At 35.6% G+C, this 23,698-nt stretch overlaps 1 protein-coding gene across 4 annotated transcripts in view; it reads right to left on the bottom strand.

Moving 5' to 3' along the window:
• The window catches only part of NUBPL (nucleotide binding protein like), a 135,039-nt gene that overhangs the window by 53,708 nt on the left and 57,633 nt on the right, over positions 1-23,698 (bottom strand). For 3 of the 4 annotated variants that reach the window (XM_015631824.3, XM_015631826.1, XM_015631827.3), the window contains 4 exons: positions 22,788-22,873; positions 17,195-17,315; positions 13,189-13,271; positions 5,104-6,030 (listed from right to left, as the gene is read on the bottom strand). In XM_015631824.3, coding sequence (XP_015487310.1) covers positions 5,968-6,030; positions 13,189-13,271; positions 17,195-17,315; positions 22,788-22,873 — 353 coding nt within the window. In that variant the 3' untranslated portion in view covers positions 5,104-5,967. Of the gene's footprint in view, positions 1-5,103; positions 6,031-13,188; positions 13,272-17,194; positions 17,316-22,787; positions 22,874-23,698 lie in introns of those variants that run through there. The other variant, XM_033515054.1, reaches the window with a different exon arrangement.

The following is a 23,698-nucleotide window of genomic DNA, read 5'->3' as shown; positions in this document are numbered from 1 at the left end:
TATAATTTCCTACATTAACCCGACAGGGAAGAAGGTATTCAGCATCAAACAGCTCCATCATTTCTTTCTCTAGAGAAGTAACTTTTTGGATGCATTACCAATAGGCAAGGAAAACTGCTTTTAAAAAAAAGATGTTTGCTTACACTCTCAAGGAATTAAGACAAAAGTGAAATAGCACTGTCTATGTTAATAAGAAATGCATTTCTAAAAAAGTTCTACCAAGCTACAACTCCCAGACTCTCTAAAAGTTTAGGATATTAAGGCATTACAAAAGAGATGCCAGTAGTGCTGGCACTCATAAACAAATGTGGGGTTGGTTTCAAAGCCTAGATGCTTACAAGGTGTATTTCCCCAGCCTTTTAACACTTGTTTTTAAAACAAACTCTCCCTTGAGTTTAAAAACTCCATTTAAAAACTAACTCTCTAGAATAGCCATTGGGCCCCATTACCCTGCAGAGGGAAGCGCAGAGTGCAAACCCAAACCCTCCGGACTCCCTCTGAAACGTTGATTTATTAGAGACCACAAGGTACCACAGACAAAAGCCTGTTTATATAGAAATCCCTTCTCTAAAAAGAGATATGTAGAAACTTCCAAATTCAACAGATAAGTCAATGTGGAAACTCATCCTTGTCTGTCTGACCAGCTACAGACTCATCTCTCATCACCCTCAAATGCCTACTGCTGAGCAGGAGAGTGTTCTGGCTCCTGAACTTCACTAAGCACTTTATTTTAATGAGATAAAAAATATTTGCAACATTTACACAGCGGACAAACATTTCAAAATTACATCTAGCAAATCTGGCTAAATAAGACAGTTTCTCACCCTGTTTATTCTTCCTAAATATGCAGCAAAACTGGGCTTTAAAAATATATTACAGCATTTTTTTCATAATTATTTGGGGAAAAGAAGTTGTCCCTAAAAGTTAAAAGTACTTATAAGAATCATTAGAAAGTCATAAGCTAACTTTTCAGAAAAAGTAACCAGAAGTTTGTATTTTTAAAACAGATCTTGTTTAGTAACAGGAAGCATACACAGGGTAGGCAAGTAGGGGGAGTCTCCTGCCTTTCTCTCAAAGAAATGAGAAAACCTCTGGACCACAGGAAATAACATAAATTTTAGAAAATCCCAGTGGTATGAGGGAAAACACTTCAAATAAATCTGTAAGCCCTCAAAACAATGTTAAAGGACAGCAGATGTTCTTCCCCCCCACTAGCTTGTTTGGAGACTCAGACACTCCCTAGGAGAAGTCCTCTATTTGCATTGATTAAAGTGAGTATTCAGATCCAGACTCATATAAATAGAGAAAGTGAGACAAATAGGTGCATGAGGAAGGACAGGCTGTGCCTGTGCTCTTCTTGCTGAAGAACACTCACCCTCTCTGAATACACAAAGACAATGGAAAAATACAGACCTTTGAATATACTTTTTCTTCAGACTTTATAGTGCAAAACAGAGCCTGGGAAAAAAAAAAGAAAAAAAGAAAAAAAAAGCAAGTCTTATATTTAGACTGAAAACTACTTTGGGAATTAATTTTTTCTTTTGCTGCTTTGTGATATGTGGCTGACAAACTAGTGCCTTGGCTGAAATGCTGTCAAAATAAAATGTAATCATCATTGTAACTCCTACCATTATAAGTCAATTCTGAAATTAAATCAGCAATTCAAATTCATCTTATGGTCAACTGTTCTTAAGCAGGAGGCTTTCCCCCAGCCATCTCCACCAGGAAGCATTTCTGTTAAATAAAAATGACAACAATATAGGTCCAGATGTGGCCATGAGAAAATAAGATGACATGTGGGTATCAAAATCCAAATGCAAAACCCCAGAGCTTTATCTCAAATCTGTAAGCACCTAAACCGCCAGGCATTAACCTAAGAATTCATAATTTTATTCATAACCTCATTAGGTAAAAGCAATCAACAAGGCTGGGAACAAGGATCAAAGAAAGCCCAGCCCAAGCCCTGAAGCCAAAAAAAATCAGCTGTGATTGGGACTATGCTCTTTGCTTAGACACAGCTTTATCAGAAAGAGTTATGAATATTCCATGATGGTCCTGAGCAAAGGCTAAGCCAGGTGACTGAAGACCTCTCCGAAGTTTAGGAACTAGGGATTTGAATCCTCTTAACCAAAGCTGGGTGTAGAACAAAATTCTTGTGTCTTGAACAACTACTGCAAACCATGTAGGAAAATAAGCATGAAGATCCTATCCCCACCAGTATCTATCCGGAAGGACAAGCATGGTTCCTGTGACTTGGGCAGCTGGGTACTGAGCTCATGTGTCAATGTCAGGACTGGGAATGCTCTGCAAGAACCTTTGCACCTAAGTACCAAAATCCCAAAACGTAGATTCTCACACAGCAGTCGCTCAAAGTGAAACCCACACTTATTATGGGAAAGATGTTAAAAGGGGATTTCACTTGCTGAACTGGATCTGAGTCCAACTGTTTGAAATAAGCTCAGAATTACAGGAGGTGTTCAGTTAATACACTGCCACTCCTCCTTTGCATTAATATTAATTCATAACCATGATCACCAATCAAAGCAACTAAAACAGACTGTACTTTGAACTCTAATTGAATTAGTAGACACAAACTAACCTGCAAACTACTTTTTCCTCGTAACTTCAAATAACAATTATTTTTGTTGTGAGGATCTAGCACCGAAGTATTGCACAAACCACAGTCTCAAAGGTTGAACAATTCATTAGCTGAACATAGCAGTAAGAATTTTATAGAAAAATACTTCACTGGCACAAACAATTCTATACCTTCTTTCAGTTTCACTTTTACTGAAATCAAAAACTTCTGAAAGCCAAGAAATACACTGTGTTAAGACACAGCCCACAGGCTCCTCACCCAAGAAACTGCAGGAATTATCTGCAAACACAAGATCCGTGGTCACTGTACAAAGGGTCATGTTGTGAACACAAAACTAAGTCTGACAGCAATGCAAAAGGATCTTGGAAGTCTTGGAAATCTTGCTGTTAACCCACACAGGAGGTAAACTGGGACTGACAATTGCCTCTGTCCCCATTCCTGTCTGTTAAGTCCCATGCCTCCCTAGCCTTCCTCTTTCTTCCTCTTTTCTCCTCCGAGGGATTTTCCAGTGTAACTGAACTCACAGTGCTAGTAATTCTTAGTTAATTTAGTAATTCTGTGCTGGTAACCCATGAGCACAGTAATTCTCCCTTGCTGGTGAGCATACAGCTTGGAAAAGACAGGCCTTCTAGCTAGGATTAGCGTTTTTAGAACAAAAACATTGTAATTACACTAGGAAATATCAATTAGAATAAACTGAAATATTGGAGCTGAAAAGAGAAAGCAGCACTGTGTGTCAAGTTTATGATTTGTACTTACAGACTACAGTTAAATACCACCTTCTCCTGCTAAATCTCTGACTGATCCAACCAAACCCCATCCAACAACTTACATCAATGAATACAACTTCAAATGTAGTATGTTAACTGGAATTCCTCACTATGTATTTAACTGTATAATAAAAAAATATGAATATGTGTTTCTATAACATTAAGAAGCAATAACACTTTGCCAGTGCCCTTCATTTGCTTTGCAGGAGAAGGTCTGGGAAACAGTTTTCCACTCATGAGAATGAGGAAAATAAAGCAAATACATTCTCAATTTAAATTTGGGTTGACTGTTGGTATCCTTAAACACAGAAATGTCCTACCAATTCTGTACAATTATATAAATATATATGTATGTATTATAATATTATATACACACACACATATATATATAATATATAAATATATATAAATAAAATATAAATATATATGTATGTATTATAATATTATATATACATATATAAAAATATATATGTATATATTTTTAAAACTATTGACAATTTGAAACCAATAAATCAACTACATTGTGTAACCCTTCCACACAACTGTTAACTAAATATGATTTTTCAGACTGGTGTAGAAGCTACGCTTAATCATTATAAAATAACTTCTTGATAAAAGCATTCAAAATAATTCTGCAGCTGAAAGATTCAACAGAGCAAAACCACAGTACTTAATTAAAACAGGGGGAAAAGGTAAAAAGGAGTAAAAATAAAACTTGAAAGCAAATTTCATCCTTCAACTAACCTAAGAAATAATGAGAAGTAAACAAAAGGGGAGATGAACAATCAGTTATCTGTATACAGATTGTTCAACCAAGCTCAATATGAACTGGGTGTCAGACATTCAAAAACTTCAAATGAATGAAAATTACAAATATTATCATCCACATTATATCACTGTCTTTTGTTAAAAACCAGTCATAAATTCAGTTTTCCACTGAAATATAAGATTGTATGAGCCAAAACCACTGCAGGATACAGACATGTATATCAACAATTATGCTATGTAAAGCAAAGCTAATAAATATGTAGAAACAAAATTTAATTTAAAAAAAAAATGCTATCAATAAAGTGTGAAAGAGCAGAACATTCAGCCAGCTTTAATTTTTGCAAAATATATCAGATAAACTGATATTTTGTCAATTCTACAGACCATGATAATACACTACTGAAAAAGCTGACTAGTGATACGAGATTTCATGGGTGAGGCTGCAGGGACAGAGGTCCAGAGACTGACTTGAAGCAAAAAATCAATGGTTTTGGACTGTATGATTTACATATTTAGAAAATCACCTAAGTATGAAATTTAACTCAACACTTGTGTCTAGACTTTTCATGTAAACTCTGGGTAAGAATATTACATAATGCATAAATGTAAAAATGTAAAATATTCTTAATGTAAATGTATACCAATTTTTTATGTTTTATCATTTCAGTAAGAAAACACTACATCCAAAATTCTGACTTAAGTACTTGGAATACAGGGAAAACCTGGGTCCCAGAGAGGTCAATAGCAAAACTCCCTAGAATGGTTAAATTCACTCTATTGGTAGAGTTACGATATATGTTTAAGATACTGATACTTGACTGTGTAGATGGAAAAGTCTAAATGTCAACTCAAAGATATAATTGTACATGAAAACTCATTCCCTGAAGGCATAATCTTTTAGTTCCACACACCAACACAAAAATAAAGATCACAGGCAATGAAAAAATAAACCAGAAGACCATGCAGTTTGAAGACCAAATAGTTCTTTACTTGAAAAATATCTTTATATTCAAATTCCAAGTTTCTGCACCACTGTAGTAGGAATATGCAATCATAAATTTAATTTATCTTGATCATTTGCATTCCCTGGCAAACTGAGCTCAGGAAAAACATCCGGTTTTCAGTGAAGACCTCTGTTACCTTGTCTTCTGTCTGGGTTCATTACAATGTAAAACTGTTGAGAATTAAGCTTCAGGGTCACGTAATCCATTCTCCACTAAACTGTGAATTGCCTCACGATCGAACTTTATCCAATAATGAATGAATTTGATCATCATCCGTCACAAGAACTCTTCAGAGTATATATGGAATTTTTAATTTTCTTTTAAGATGAACACAAAAGTACAGCAGTTACAGAACTGATTTTGCCTCTTCAAATCTTGCAGAACTTAAGGTCAGTTTGACAGCTAACCATGTAAAAAGCTGAACAAAAATGGAAAGAAATAAGAGTATTGAAAATGTAATTTTTTAAGCAGGACTTATATCTTGGTATACCTCTCATCATTCTTGCATGGAGAGGCTGTTTTTCATTCTTGACCTTAAAATAGAGCACAAGTAAAAAAATATACTTCACACCTTCTTGCTTGATGATGTTACAATTCAGCAGTTAAATACTGTCTATCATCATTTGCATACTTGAATCCTTTTGGACATGGCCAAACAATAATGTGGAAAATAGTAATTACCACAATCATATTTAACCTCTGGTAAATTAATTCCCAAAGAAGTTCTTAGAACTAACATATGGCCTCCATGTAATAAGGTAGCAGGACTCTTCTGCATTGGCTGCATCAAAGATCACTTTTTTGCTAAGTTTCAGTGGAACATGCTTCAAGCAGGAGGTCCTGGTAGTCTTCTTACTATTTCCATAGCTATCTTTAGATAAGCTTTAGCCTGCAAAAACAGAAACGTACATTGAGCAACTCAATTTTCCATAAAAAGGAGTATTTCCACAACTAATTAGGTATTTGCTCTTTTACACACAAAGAGAAAATCAAAGATGTTTAAATAAATGGGTTAAATTTAGCCTGTGTTCAGGAAAAACAATGCATTAATACACAGAATAAGCACAAGCATTATATAAAAATATTGGTGAGGGAATTTAAATTTAACTGAACAATTTGTCTTTAACAACAAACACAGTCAATAATCTTCTAGAAGAGAAGTGATGAGGAAGACAGAATCTTTAGTCCCACAGGTACTATTAATTATAAACTTCCCTCATCCTGACAATCAGGATGCACAGGATGGAGAATGAGAGAAACCAAAAAACTCAGAAAAAAAAAAAAAGCATTAAAAGTTTTTTTTTTAGACAATTAATTCATTACAGACTAGACTATCACTATGGAATTTCCTATTCAGACACTTAAAGTATATTAAAAAAGACACCTTTCCAAAAGACTGAAGTAGGTATTGGAAAGAACTAATTCCACAACACTAGAATCCACACAATTGAAGCTCCCTTTCACACAAACCTGTGGTATCTGGTCAGACACCTGAAGCTGAAAGGTACAATGGCACAGAACTGCAGGACTATGGAGAGCAACCCAAGTAAGCATACCTATGTTAACATCTCTAAAAACCACGACACAGCTAGGACCATGATCAGTCCACCATCAGTTATTAACAAATTTAATGTCAAGGGACTTATATAAAAACACTGTATGAAGTCCAACACGGAACAAACCCCAAAATTAAACCAAATTATTCCTGTACCAGCTGCAACAACTTGAAGTCAAAAGAGAACATCTTTTAAAAATCTCAAAGATTGATACAGGAATGTTTAATTAAAGTAGTATTTTTGTGTGTATGTATATATATATACTGCACATTGTTCCAGAGGTTGATTACTTCCATTGTTAAAAATGTACACTATCTATAATTTGAATTTGTCATACTTCAGTTTCCAGCTGGTGCATCACATTCTGTGTTTGTCTAGTACACAGCAAAGTCCTTTCCAGGTGGAAAACCAGCAGAGAAAGCATAAAGGATGAGTTCTTATTCATCACTCAATCTTTTTCATTTTAACAGGATAAAAGCAAGCTTCTCAGGTCAGTTACTCCCTTAATGTTTGAAAGCTCTCAATGAATGGTTTATAGACTTTCTGAAAACCATTTTTTTGCTGATGGACAGCTTTATATTTAACAACAACATACAGGTTATCATTCTTCCCACCTCATGAGGATGAAGAAGTACACAGAAAGACAGAATGCCCTAAAACCAGACCAGACTTGTTTATTATGAACACTGCATAGATGGGGTCAGAGAGCAGCACCAGGACAGGCAGGGGTAGAGGTGGAAGGTGATGTTCACAGTCAAAAAAAAAAAGCTGTGAAACAGCCACATGGAGAGGCTGCTCACCTCTCAAACAGTGGTACAGTCCAAAAAGGGCAGAGCTCTTAAGACCTCAAGGGCACAGCTGATGATGAAGTGACTGATGACAGCATAGATGGTGAAGTAGGAAACAGAGAACCTGTAATGAAGTTCACTGGGAAATGGAGTGAAAAGTCCTAATTAGCCTAAATAATCAGAACATCCTAATTCATCACTCTGTAACAAATCTGTTTTATCATGGGCTAATAGATGTGGGGTAGTTTTAAACTGGAAGACTTTTTACAAGCCCTACAGTAACCCTAGGGAAATATGAGCCTTTCACTTATGGCATTTCATTCTCCCTAAAAATCTTACCTGTGAGGGAAGTATGCCTCATTGCTAAGATTACTGCAGACTGTACAGGTCATGGCTGACTCTGCCCTGGTATCATGGATTGGATTGGCTTGGCTTGACCTGCTGGTATGCTTCCCATGGAGAGCAGATCCTAGCCTGCCAACAGCTCACTACAGCAACTGCCAGTATCTGGTGCAATGGCCACACAAAACTTAAAATCACTGAAGTCAGGGCAGGTAGGAGCTGATACCACATTTTCCTTCACCCAAACCACTGTATACAAACTTCAGACCAGCAACTCAGAAACACACACTGATCCCATGACTCGGCTGTAAGGCCTCATACACCATAGGATATAAATCCCAGTACTGACATGGCTTCTAATGTCTATTTCTGATTACAAGACTCCAAGACCATTAAGCTGCTTTATCCAACCCAGCAATCCAAGGAAGTATCTGTGCAAGTAAGTCCTGACTGTCTGGAATATCAAATGCTGTGGATGCTAATACACTTGTAAAGAAGGAAAAAAGGAATTTAAATCTGCTGAACTGACCTGTTAGGGCTTATAATTTATTAATTGCTGAAGGAAACTAGCCACCATGAGCAACTAATCAAATAGTGATTATCACAAACACTAGTCTTAGCTAGCATCTACATGAAAATAAGTACAGCCAGACAGTCATTGATAACTTTGGTTCTTAGCACTTGCTGAACAAGCACGTTCCATTTGCCAGTTCAATCATATTTTTTAATGGCTTTAATGGCTTTTTTAATTTCCATGGAAATTGCTTGTTACTTTGACACAACTCCAGCCTTCAGTGCATGACTGGAGCTGCCTTCCAATGTCTGTATTTCACTGTGGTCAACTCAAAGGCACTAAAAACATGATGGCAAACACAGCTTTAAATGAGTCTACTTCAGATAAAAGCTTCATGTCACCCAGAGAAATTCTTGGTTGCTACAAGAGGTCCAGAGACTATCCCACTCTGTCCTCCTCTGGGCAGTTCTACCATAAGATTCTTCTTTGCATGTACTGGCAACTCTTGCCAAATTACAAAGTCTCAAGCCAGAAAGGTAAACTTAATAAGACAGTAAAAGTCAATCCATACATTATAACATGAAATGGAGGAGACAGGTAAGTAAGCTGGATTTATGAAACTACCATCGCCAAGAAAAATCCTTACTGCTCATGGGAAACTTCCTATTAATCCTACATAACAGCAGTTGTAACAGCCAAACCATTCTTGGAGGCAGTCCCACCTGGGTAATACTGCTATCCCAAGATGCCATTACAAACATCTAAAAACACATCCTGCCCAAAAAAAATGGGTAAGGAGAACAGTGCAAATCAGATGCAGTATAGTAACATCCCTCAAACAGACTATCCTACACTCAGCATTTTCTTCAGTAGACAGAACCACAAATGAGGGTCTGATGATGCATTGTACTATCTACACCCTGAATGAAGGATTTGAATCTACATGTACCAAATGCTACTGTGATGATTCAAAGGAAGCCTTGATGATAAAGGCATATTATAAATCATACCATGCACCTTCTTTAGGGTTTGCTTTTCTTTTAAAAATAGCACACCTGGCACTGACCACTCATTACATGGAATTACCAATGACAACTAAACCACAAAACAGGATTCTATGACTATTTGCTACCAGTACTTCAATTTTTCTCCAACTACTTCTTGCAATCTTTGAAAGGCTGTATGATTTAACCCTACTTATATATCACCCTTTTATAAGTATTCTACAGAAAAAGTGTTTCTGAATATAAATTTGACTTGTCTCTTTGGGTGGCACCACAGGAAGGTTTGTAATGTTCTGATTTAATTGAAAAGGGATTATTAACCAGATGTATTTTCTCTGTTCCATCAAACTGCTAATGCCTTGTGTCCCTGCTTTCCACCTAACTGGGCTTTTTCTCTTCCCTTATAGATCAGTTTGCAATTTACTGGACTCAAAATCCTCCACCTGTATATACAGGATGTGAATGGACACACTGGTACAGCAAACGTATTTTGTACTTGTTTGAGCTGCTTCTTTGACCTTAAGACAGGTGGGAGTTTGGTGCTCAACAGACACATAGATAGCCTGTCTGTTCTGCCAAAGTACTGATAAATCCTCTGTGCCATCCTCTGTGATATACTCAAAGGTTTCTGGAAGGAATTCCTCACAAGATAACCACAAACTGCTCCATAATTCTCTGGACTTCACACTCACAGAAGGAAGAGCTCTCAGGAACCTCTACTTATCTTTCTCCCAATGTGATGGAGAGTTCACTGGGTGTTTATAAGCAGCTCCTTTGGGGGAAGAATAACTCCACTGCAATTGATCATGTTCTATATCTCTTGCTGTTCCTCTAGTCTTCTTATCTGCAAGCTTCAGGATGCCTCTTCCCAAATACATGTTTTGCTGCTGCCTCCTTTCCCATGGTCCATAGGAAGTTCCAGTACATCTGAGCACGATCAGTATCACCTGGTTTCAGTGATTCCTCTACAGTTTTCCTTATTCTACCTTTTCCCCTATGCTACCATTTTAGCAGCATTCCTGATTTTTGTTTACTAGCTTCTGATGTCCAGTGACTCATGCATCTGTTTGAGTGAGAAAAAAAATGGAGCCTTGGCCAGCTAATCTACCTCCACAGTGTGACGGAGGAGAATTAATTAATCTCAATTAATTAATTACTCAATCTCCAGAAGGGTCTCACTCCAGAAGGTAAGCCCTCACTGTTGATTAAAGTAAGAAATCATTAGCTTCATGTAGCGGATCTTGGGTCACTCTCAGCTGCTGCATAGAAGTACAGCAATATTCCATTTCTACATCACAAAGTTTTATCCATGAAGAGTATTAAGAAAAAGCCACAAAAAAGCCACAATTTAAACAACTAAGCTGACAGAAACACTAACACAGACAATGTTATACCAAGAGCAAAATCATTTTACCAGCACTGTTATTTCTCCCAGGGGACTGCCTCAAGCTTCACCAGAAAAGAACTCCAGTCATCAAACCTTCCTATCCTTGAGCTATATTGTCAATACTTTCCATAAGCAGATCAGTGCTGTGTATTCTGTGCCTTCCCTGAGGAAGAACTTTCTAAGTTCACACATGCACCATTCTACAAGTAATTTTCTTTTTTAGATATTAGTAATTTCCTTGTCATTTGTGAAAAAGGAAACCCCTTTTCCACCAACTATATCTAAGCTTTAAAATAATAAATTTAGTTAAGTTTGCTTAGACATTTTGAAATTCTAGTGTGAAGTCAGAGATATACTTTTACATATCTGCAAGGCAAGACAAACCCCATGGCAGATATGTAAGCAAAAATGTATTAAGTGACATATTTTAGAAATCATTTTATTCTAGGCTTGACAGAGCTCAAAAGGTGTGACAACATGCTGGGTTTCTAAGAAGTCAATCACCATCCCTATTCCCTACTGTTTGAATCTGCTAGGTATTATTTCAGGTCTATGATTCTGTATTTGATTTGTGTGTTCTAACAAAATCAGCATAGAATTTTGTATGAAAATCCCCTGCCCATTTAAACGACAAGAGTAGAGAATTTCAGCAGACATTGTTCTCTATCTGAAAAGTTGTTAATGCATGAATAGCCACAATTTCAGTTTATTTGAGAAACATGGTGATGACTGTCATGTATTAAAGATTAGAATCTGACCTTATACAACCTCTCCCACCATCAGTTATGTGTTAAGAATTTATTTTTTCTTTGAAAATATGAGAGAACAATATTTTTTCTGTCTTTAAAATGAGAAGACAACCAGGGATAAAGGAAATTTTTTTTTCATTCTGTAGATATTACTGACATTTAAAAAAAATGCATTCTCTGAGGAGAATGATTATCTCACAGACACAATGGCAGAGAAGGATATTAAGAGTTTTCCCCAGAGTCACACATATTTGTCAATCTTTATTCCTCTGCATATTTAACTTAATTGCCACAAATGGTGATTATAACCCATCCTTTTGTTATCAAGAACATAGTTCAAGGAGGAACAGATGGCAACACAACAGACTTTCTTGTCTTTTTGTTTTCAGAATGCTATCCCATACATGCCTGAATTCTTAGATCAATAGTCCAGCAGGCTACAGACTCTTGGTTATTACTGATTTCAGGTACTGTGAGCCTTCCATTTTAGTTTCCCAGCCGTTTTACTTGAGCTTTGACCAAAACTATGCATCCATTCAAACCTTCACACTGCTGATCAAACTTCCCAGAGAGAAACCACATATGAATTATAGGGATTTCCTTTTCAAATAGATCTGGACTCAAGATCATAACATTACTCCATAGCACAGGTCTTGCCCAAACCTAGCAAAAATATGGCATTCAATTAGAAGTGAACACACCATAGTGCTGCCCCCTCTCTTTCAAAACAAAATTACAATTGTAAGACTGCCACCGTTCTTCCAGAATCCTGTTCAGTATATATTAGTAACACTGTATTAACAATGTTAATTCCCTCCTCCTCCCTTCCCCCCCCCCCTTCTAAAAGAATAGGAAGGAAAAAACATATTTCAGCATGTGTCTAGCAATCACGATAGTGAAACAGCTACCAATATTCAAATGTTCCATAGGTACAGTCTACCTTACTGTGAATTGATTCTACCATCTGTTCTCAGCATTAATCATTACATCTTTACATCTAAGCAGCAGTCAAGAGTGGGGCTGCATTATGCCATACACTGTGCACAGTACCCTGCCCTACAGAGCCTGTCAGACCAACTCTAGCAGAGAAAGAAAATAGCAGACAGAAAAATCTTACGCTACCCACATTAAGAAATTCTATATGTACAACTACATTTCTTTACAGATTTGCCTATTTGAGTCCCACCACCTCACCTTGCATTTTCCACTGACAGTAAAATGTTATGGTCAATACACTGAAAAATCCATTTCCTCTTGTGTGTAAATTGCTCCACTTCCTGATGAACACAACCCAGGTACTGACAATAAGCTTTGCTCCAAACATCTTTGGATAAGACCCTTTGACAGTTTCCAGGCTCATCTACCAAAGGCTTAACTGACAGTTTTAGAGGACCTAGATTAGCTGCAAGGTCTCATGAGGTTTGACACTGACTTTCCTTCTCTTAGTGTGCCAGGACCTGGATCAAATCTTCTCTGTTCTGAATGATTCAGCCTAATTAAATAAAACCAAACCTACAGAAGCAGAACAAATGACCAGCATTCCAAAATCAAGGGCCTGAGTTACTCACTGATACAATCTTCTTTCAGTTTATTTCCTTACTTCATTCAAGCACACATTTCTTTCCAAACAGCAATAAGAAGCAGCACTCTCCATTCACTTTCAGAGGAGAGCTTTCTGTTGCTCTAAGTGCAGTGCACCAAACTTACAGCATCACTTTGAGGCTGAGAGATCACAACAGGCTGTCCTGAATCACACGTCTCCCGTATATTAATGTGCAGTGGAACATCTCCTGCATCAAAAATACCAAGACACACATATGTGAAGACCCAGTATTTCTTAAGTGTTTGCTTAAAATAACCCTAAAGCAACTTGAAATCTAATTTCCATTCAGTATACTCTTTAAATTGCTTTATCTCCAAAAATTAGCATTTTAAATGAAAATTGGCTGCAGTATAGCTCCCTTACATCCATAATGAATAATGCCAAGCATATTTTGGATTTTTCATTCTCTCAATAGAAAGGATCATGCTTTAGTCATTTATTAGAGAAGGAAGGGCTTTTTGCCTCAAACACATAGAAAAACATAGGCTGAGATGCAAATTATTTTGTTTATGTGAAATAAATTGCCTGAGTGTTAGGCAACCATTCATCATGCAACTTACTGTTCAGCCTATCTCCTCATTGTAAGCTCTTTTCAGTGATGTTTTAAGATTTTAATCACTGTTCAAAGACTTCTTTGAATATTTAATTTCTAAATAATAGCATTTGTTATTGTCCTTATTAGGCCTTGGATCCAATTCAAAGGTGGACAGCTATTCAGTTCATTCTTCGTTCCAACAGAAATCTTCTTTATATTCTGCTTTTATAATGAGCAGGGAACTGTCAGAGAGGAAAGGAATGTTCTAAAGGACAATCAATTAGCAGCCCTAACCCATTCTGAGACATACTTTCTGAAACACAGATTTCACTTCTACAAAAAATCTGGAGATTCCTATGTTTAGTTCACTGTGACATAAATAATTTTGAAGTGAACTGAAGACCAACTTTTTTTTACTGCAAGACCCAGCTACAATTTATATTATGGAGAGATGAAGATAGAACAGGCTTAGTTCAATCCTGACATTATCAGAAACTGTGTAAGTTTAATTCATACATTTTAGCATCCTGATTTAACTCAAACCAAGGCCAGTGTAAATTACTGAGATTCAATGTATTCAGAAAAAGTTAAAAAAACTGTATGCAAATTAGCAAAGTTTAAGAAATAAAAAATCCAGAACCCAAAGCAAGTAGGAATACAAACAAAAAACAAACTAATAGTAAACACAAAAGCTGTGGCTCTGTGATTATTGTGCTAAATCTTTGAAGAACCTTATTATTATTTAGGATAATTACAGTCCATTTCCTTCATTTTTTTTTTCCTTATTTATTTCAGTCATGAATAAATTTAGGTATAATAGTCTGTTCATGTATTCATTTTTTAAAAAATTCAGGGAGTCCTCTGAAAGTTTTCTAACCATAAATGCTCTTATTAAATAACTAACTTTGTAAATCTCCCTGACATTCACTTCCTACTCTTATTTTATGTAGAAATCTTCTCTTTTTTCATAAGGATGTTTTGTTAATGAAAAAATACTTCCTCACTATCAGCTTGATAACAATCTCCAATAATTACAAAATAGCCTCTCTCTTTTCCTCTTCAGACTTACAAACATGTGCTGGTACTACAGGAGCATAATGGGACTTGTAAGAACAGAAGTGCAGTCAGAAGATAAAGAAAAATGCATTATAATTTTAAAAAATAAAAAAAAATTAATTTAAGCAGAAGACATCAAAACCATCTGCACAGCTGTTTGGGTGATAAGGGTTTGAGGAAGATAGAACTTTTGCATTATTCTTCAGTACCCAATGTGATGGGAACTTGTCACTGTAAATTTTTCTGATATTAACAACTAGTGCTGAGTGTAAAGAAAATAAATCATTTAATTTTATTGTAGGAAGAAAAACCAAAGAAATTTAAAAATCTATTAGTCATAGCTGATGGTCAGGAATCAGACAGTCAGGAATTGCAAAGTCAGGATGGAACACACCAATTATTATCTCAGTATCATGTATACCAATGGCATAGCCTTCTGGTCATGGTTACAGCCCTCAAACTCCAGGGAAAGTATGTCAGACAGGGAGAGAAAAATCAGCAGCACAAGGTTTGTCAGTTTCTCTCTGACAAACCTTGTCACATTTTCCTTTAGAGAACAGTAAAAATACAAGACAATCACAAGTATATGATATAATGGACTACACTTGAGTCTCCTGGCAACTGCTAGTAGTTTTCTATTATGTTTGTCATAAACAAAAATAAGGTATTCAGTAATACTAATGACAGCCAACTCTGAGAATGTGGAAGGATGACGCTTTGCAATCCTGCACACTTTTAGCTTGCAGAACATGACAGATGTTGGGTGACAAACCCCTTGGTGGGTTTCCAAGGAGGACTAGGTGCTTATATAAACTAACAGAACAGCCACAGGTATCAGAAAACATAGGCAAAATAAATTTAGAATTACTGATTTTAAATATATACACTTCATAGATACATATGAAAAAACATGTTCTCAAGGTTTTTGGGGAGAATTCAAGTAATACTGAAATACAACGTCCATTTGGGATGGATTAACAAAATCTGTAAACAGTAATTCTTACAATACCATATGGTTTTATTATGTAATGGTCATCCCTGGAAGGAGGAACATACTAATCACATCAAGCACCGTAATTCTAAATTTAACCCTTGGGCATTATTCTTAATCTTATTCTGGTTTTGCATTAACAGTTTAAAGTTAAACCTCACTCTGCTTTATTTTATACATCTCATCTATCCCCTGTTAAATCTGTACATCTCTCACATCACTCCTAATTAACTCCAATCACAGTCAGTTCTGCACTCCTAGGAAATAACAAAAAACACCTATGGGACCAATGCCATGGCACATCATTTGTGCCTGCATATCTAAATGCATGTTTGATTCCACGGCTTGCAGAGCATTTGCATCCATCCACACAACCCAGGGCTGGAGAAGTCCCCTTGGGCTCTGATCACAACTCATTATACATTCAGAAAACTAAAAGATAGCCCAAAAGCATGTCTTTAATTATGTGTTGCCTTGCTATCTTAAGTCTATGTCAGACCTTGATGTTTCTGTGTTGATCTTTCTAAGTGAGCTTCCTGGTTCTTTTTAATGAATTAGCTATGGAAAATCATTGAGATAATTAGAGTAATACATGGAAACACATCATTAGCACATGCAATTACCCCATTTACCAACTTAATTACGCTGTGTTATATTCTTTACTTACAGCGCAGGTTGAACCATGCCTTTTTAAATCAGTAGTGTATATTTTAAAGATCCATGTATATTTCAGCCTTCAGGCATGACAGATATCTTAATCATAGCTAATCATAGAATGGTTTAAGTCATAAGGGACCCTAAAAATCATTTAGTTCCAACACACCTTCCATGGACAGGGACACCTTCAAATAAAGCAGGTGGATCAGAACCCCATTCATCCTGCCCTTGAACATTTTCAAGAATGGAGCACCCATAACTCTGGACAACCTGTGCCAGTCCCTCACAGTAAATAACTTCTTCCTTATATCTAATCTAAATCTAGCCTCCTTCAGTTTAAAGTAATTCTCCATGGCCCTGCCATTGTCCACCTTTGCAAAAAACCTCAAACTTTCTTTCAAGAGCCATTCAGGTACCAGAAGGCTGCCATAGAGCCTCCCTCCACTGAGTCAACAGAAACAACTCATTTCATTTCAATGAAATAAATGAGAAAACATTTATTGATATTACCGTACAGAGTTTAGGTCTGTCCTAAGACTAAACAGAATTCTTGATTATTTGTAAAAATTGCTGTATAGTCAACCACATAATGAATTTCAGGTAACACAGCACACTGACATCAAAACAATTCATGTTCTGGATTGTTTGTAAACACAAAGATTTAAGATGCAATTCAAGAATTTTCATATGCAGTCAACATCACTATTACAAGACTGACAAGGAACAGAGCATACTCCTTATTAGTTTCATTATATCTGAAAACAGTCTGAATACAAAATAATCTAGGATTATGCAGTTTCATAGTTCAGTTAATGCTTCATGCACAGCATTAAGTTTTTCTTCAAAAATAAACACATTTCCATATTCTTACCCAAAATATCTAATCCAAGGGTTTTTGCCAGTTCTCTTACACCATCAGATCCAAAAATATGTGTCTCATGCTTACATTTGGGACACTGGAAAACACTCATATTTTGAACCAGTCCTAAAACCTGTCAAAGGAAAGGAAAGGATGTTCAAACCAAGCACTGGAATTTCCATTATTCATCTCTAATAATATAGAATAGATGATCTAATAAGAAGCAACACAGAGTGGTTATTTAAAATAGGAATCAAACTCATTAATATCGTTATCAGCTCTTATTAGTCATCTCAGTGGCACCATCGTCTGTGCATTATTTCAATTTTTTCACATTTATACCTCTCAAACACTAACAACGTTATTTGTAATATAAAGGTACTTCTTGCACAAACCTAACTTGCCAATAACTAACTCTCCCTGCCAGTATTTCATTTTCAAACTGAATACTGAAAGAATTTTCATGCTGTGTTTTACAATTTTATACTTCGCAGTTTCAGGAAAGACAAAACAAAAACATACAGTTACAAGAAATTACACAATCAGACATGCTTTTAAGGTATTTTTATAAGTTATCCGTCAGGGAAATGTTTTCAAAAAGAACCATATTTGTTATTCTTCTGAAGAGCAGAAACACGTTTTAAAGATCAAACAATAGAAAGAATTACATGAAATTAAGTGGCAAAATCCATAGCATAAAAATCTAATACACACATCCTGGGTACCTTTCTGCTGATGCCAGGTTTTCAACATCATCCTTATAAGATACGTCAAATAAAAATTTGACAAAAAATCTTCTTTCACAATGTGAAATAATGCTAATGATCTCATTTTATTCCCATAGTAAACAAAACTCTTCATTGAAGCAGCATAAAATTTCCAGAAGTGATAAATACAGTGTTCAAATGCTACAAGGTGGAAGTTTCTATCCACCTGCTAATGAACAGAGCACCTGCTTTAAGAGATTCAATGTTACAATATTTCACTTTCAGATTTATATATTACCCAGATACATTACACACACTCTAGCTGAGTTTTATAATATACCATTTATATTGTTATTTATTTTGCAGCATTTTGTACTTCTACTATTTCCTGAACCTTCTAGTTTTGTGCTTGAACTAGGTGGTCTCTAGTTATTACAGAAGAAAAATATTCACTATGCTAATGAAGCATATTTAGGGAGAAACAGCAGTGTTCAATGCAACCAACAAATATGTTTAATTAAAAGTGAATGTACAGCTTCTGGCACTGAACTTAAAATAAATAAGTATGTTATTTACAATATCATAATAAAGGTTTCCTTAGCTATAGACTGAAATTTATCAAAAGATGGTCACCTCTTTTTTCTATAACATCAGAAACTATATTTACTACATCTTCCTTTACTTATGTAAAACTCTCAGATGGTTTAAAGCAAGGAACATTTTAAGAAATAGTAATGTTTAAAAAAATTTTACCTACTTCCAATTTAATGTCTCAAACTGACCTTCCCCCTTTTCTACTCTGTCCAGGGAAACAAGAGGAACAAGATTCTATTTACTGGCATATTAGTACAGGTAATTTTATCATCCAGTTCTGAAATTAGTACAGACATGAAATACTTTGGGTCTGAGGGTACAAGGTGCAGGGACAGTAAAAAGGGACCTGTACAGCCACAGCCTTCTATGGATGACCTCTAAGCAGCATTCATCCTGCTCTCCCCTAAGGTCAAGTCATGGAGTTTTTACTCTGTTGGTAAACTGGAGAACACTGAAAAGAGTATTTTTGGACAAAAGTATTATTTTCACCAGGAAACAAGGAGGCCGTTTTTGACAGCACACGAGGGGAAAAAAGCGCCATTTGAAATTTACACTTTAATTAATTAATTTTTAGGTATCTCAGGATTTGAACATTCTGTTCTCTTCAAAGTATGTTTGAAGATTTTGAACATACAACATCTAAGATTCAGCAAATTCATCATCAAATAAAAATTTACATAGTCTACTAATGTTTTGTGAATAATTAAGCATTATTACAGATGTTTTGTTCATATTTTAATAACCTAGTAACTAAGAAGTCATTCAGCCAATACAAAAGCAAATGCTGAGATACAGTTGTATCTCCAATGCTAGACCAGTTTTAGAGGCCTTATACACTGTCCTTTTTTGCTTCCATTTTAACAAACCTTACTAAAAGCAAATGACATTTCAGCATTACACAATAATTTTAATTTTTCAATGTTAGTCCTGTTTGTCAGCCTATAAATACTGCACATCTAATAACATATAATTTACTCTTCTGGAATATGAAGATGCCACTTAAAATACTAAGTATAATATAGAGTATTTGCAAACATACAACTTTACTTCTGCAGTGCAATTTTTACCATGCATATTTCTGCACATGTATTTACAGAAGGGAGCTCCTATGACCTTCAGAGCTTTTAAATCTACAAAGTAATAGGTTTTGCTAATGAAGTCAGTAATAATCCTCATTTCCCTGCTCAAATAATAGACTTGTAATGGCTTCAAAGCAGCTGTTACTGTCTACACAAACTATTCCATAAGTATGTCTGAATTCTATTCCAGTCCTTGTTGAGCTTGGCAAACTTGGCTGAGGAATGACATGAAAACTTGTATACACAATACAGGAGCTAAGCTATGGTAGCAGCGTGGAGCTGCATTCCATTTAGCCTAATTGTTATTTTAAATGGTGAAGAGGCATCTGGCAAGAAATAACAGGAAACGAAGAGCCCTTTCATTATGAGCTATCTGCACACAGTTTCTGAATGTTTACGTATTTCTTGTGCTCAGCTAACCTTTTGGTTACACAATAAATCATGCTTAAATCCAAATATACATCCTTCTAAGTTCAAGAAAAAACAGTGATGAAATGAAAGCTTTCTGTATTTACATTAGGAGACAATTCCTGAGAAACCTACTTCAGTCATCCACTGTAGTTAAGGATGGAGGGTGCTGAGGCCTGACTTCAGCCTGATGGGGACTCAAGTGACCGGGCTTACAGTTCCTGTGCCATCAACCTCCTGCATCAGTCAATCAGTCACTTCACATTGAAGTGCTTCAAGTAAACATGCACAATATTTCTGTCTTCCTACCGTTCATCTTATAATGAGCAATTTCTGCCTGTAATATCTGCTCCCAACATGAAGCCATAATCATAGATGGTTACTCTGGATGCCTCAGAAATACCAGTAAGAACAGAGCAAAGTAAGCCATTTTAGTACAGCTCAGAAGGAAATACATAGCTGAGTTTATCTAAGCAGTTTTTTAAAACCTGCAAAATCCATGGCATAACCTTCCAACTTAAAGAAACTTCAGAAATGTTGCAGATTTAACTAAAACCCTATCTTTTCTTTCAGGGATATGATTGATAAGATAAACTATAATGAACTGAACTCAGCCTCAGTGGGTGAAAATAGGCAGTTTTTTTTCCTGAATGCTCAAAATTATTCACTTTGAGTCACCCTTGGGAATGCAAGAAAACATTGGCCAAGACAAGAATCTTGAAACTTGTGATAAGAGTCAGCAACACTTTGTGAATTCCTTCTTCACTGTAAGTGTAGGCATGTTCCACTGCACAAGAGATGTCACTCCTCTTTTAATGACTATGTCCTAAGACTGAAAATACGATTTTTGCCCTGTAATCCTGCTTTTAATGCTGACTCTCCTTGCCAGAATTTCAATAGTTCCTTTCAATCATTCTACTTCAATTTGAACAAAGGACAAACAATATTAGCAATTGTGACTTTACTGTGATAACTACATGTGTCATCTGAGTCTTTGATAACTAATAGCAGTGCGGGCAAGGGGGAGGTGGAATATATGCCTGTATGGACACGGGAGAGACTGCAGTTCATTAAATATAAGAAAGCATACTCAGAGTTCAGCAACCTATAGACACTCTGCTTCTTTGAAAAGTCAGCTCCTTGCACGCATTTTCTGAAAGATTAAAGGTTTTAGACATTAGAAACTTAAAGATCAGTAATTATGTAATCAGGATATTTAATTTTAGCACAGACCTATAGATTCCATCTCTGACGTAAACCTAAGGTGTGAAGTTGTCCATGAAATATTATGTCACTTCACTTTCTTTAGATCCTCATATTTAGCTGACATTTAGAAATGTAGAACATAGACAGAAGCTGCTTCAAAACTCAAGTAAAAGACACATTTGTACACATGTACATCCAGGGCAGAATAAAATGAAGCAGGGTAGACTAAAATAAAGCAGTGTAATGAAAAAGGTAAGACCTGGTAACTTGTTAACACATCCAAACTCAACATGTGGTGCAACAGCTTTATTGTGACTTTTCACTTGATTTGACAAGATCTGATCATTCCAATGAACCAAAACAGATCATCTTCCACTAGTCAAATTAGTATTAGCCAAGCCCATCCTACATTTTCTTGGAGGCCATCCTCTTCAAAGGACATTGAACAAAACAGGTTTAGAACAAAATCTTGGTAATTTCTCTTGGCAAACAAAAGGAAAATTCAATGAAATACTAACTTGAACACAATTTAAATTGAAGGAAATAATTGTACATAATTTAAGCAAACCCAAACATAAAATCAAAACAAAATGTTCTATTCTTCTTGTTTTCCTTCTGGCAGCAAATTATAAATGTTACAATACTTTCATTTTTATGCAAATATGCTTAAAGAATAGTTAGTAATAAGGAATTCATCAAAGTATTTGTTTTGTTAAGCCATCCTGTAAATTAAAAAAAGGGAAACCATTCACTTCAACTTTCTGATGACTTTTTTTTTAATTAGGAAAACATTAGCTATGAAAGAAACTTCCTTTCTTAAGAAAGAGAAAAAGTGACCTTCACACAGATAAGCAAGAAAAACATCTTTTTTTCCTTACAGTTTATGATAAGGAAGCATTTCAAGTAATTTTCTTTCATCAACTGCCCATTTCAAAGTAAAAATGAATCTCTACATAAACATATTACATTCAGTTACTTAGCAACTTGTAGCACCCAGAGAAAATATCAAGTCAAGGATGTTAGCCTGTTTAGTATTTTCTCCTAATTGTGGATATTCTTAAATTTTTTATTTCTCAAACAAGTAAGCTAAGCTATAGACCTAATGAAAAACAGTGATTAGACAGCCTTCTACTTGTCACATAAGTTACAAGGCCCTTCAAATGGCAAAATAACTAGATATACACATATTTCCACAAAAATTTGAGTTTGCTTCTTAAAAAATACCAATAAATGATTTTTCTGTATTTCATGAAATTTTACGTCTCAACACAGGCAGTGCTGAAGAAGACATGTAATGAGGACACACAGTGTAACTGAATGGCATGCATTACTTCATAGGATATTCTGTTCAGCAATCTGTTCCATTCCACATCATTAAACAAACATTTAAAACAAACCATTTATTACTATGGCCTCAGCCTGAGAAAACTCTCTCCTTTCTGTTTAAACAAGTTCCTGATACAGATATAAGATGGATTCTAAGCCTTTTAACAAAAATTTATTAAATTCAAGTGATTTCTGAATGTTCACCTATTGCTGCATATGGATTTCTTTTTTTTTTTTACGTTATGAAAAAATAAATCTACTGGTGTTTTTCATGCAGAGACTTACAGGTACATGGACTTTCCTAAACATTTCAGCTCCTTTGCGTGCATCCAATAAAGCCACATCTTGTGGAGTAGAGACAATCACAGCTCCTGGGAAAAGAAAACATGAAATGCTGTTAAAATGTATATTATTAATTATTCTGCTAAATATTTTAAATATTTAGTACATGCTACTAAATTCAAAGTAGTAACACATCTATATGCTTTTAAGGAAGAAAATTATGCCAGGTTTTTTATTATATAGTGATCAAAATAACTGAGATATGATATAATGGGAGGAAAATATTTCAGATACTTTCACCATAACTTTTTCTATGTAGAAACCATTTATACTTTCTAAATGAGAAAAATTATCTGGTATCATACAAACATGCTGACAGATTGCAGCGGTGGTACACCAGGAATACCTACACAGTAACAGTCCCATACCATAATTGTATTTGAAAGCTTCTAATTTAACAACAGGCTTTGTTCTAAAATCCGGAGGCAGCTGCTTGTAATCAGACTGCTGTTTTCCAGAGCTGATACACTTTCTTGAACCATGTCACACCAGACATCAGTGCATTTGTATGAGTGATACCACAAGGGAAGAGGCCAACTGATGCATGCTTGCACTAGGTTTGAATCAAGTGTTGCTCACCATTCAGACACGGCTCCAGGTTACCTGATAATTAGTACTCCTGAGAGCTATTAAGCATAAAAAACAGCCAGAGCTCCTTGTCAAAGTTAGATTCTAAAGTAAAGTAAGCCTACAGGTTACTATCCCATATTGTTATTACTTCTTGATTAATATGGCATGAAAAACCAATATAGACATCAGAACATTTCACATCACAAAGTGCATCTTTTTCCAAATGCTCAAGGGTTTCAAATGTTCTTTCCTCAAAACTTGCAACAAAAACCAGTTCACACTTG

Source organism: Parus major, chromosome 5 (genome assembly GCF_001522545.3).
Source record: "Parus major isolate Abel chromosome 5, Parus_major1.1, whole genome shotgun sequence".
Lineage (NCBI taxonomy): Eukaryota > Metazoa > Chordata > Aves > Passeriformes > Paridae > Parus > Parus major.
The sequence above is the reverse complement of the archived record's forward strand: the minus strand, read 5'-3'. Positions and strand labels throughout refer to the sequence as shown.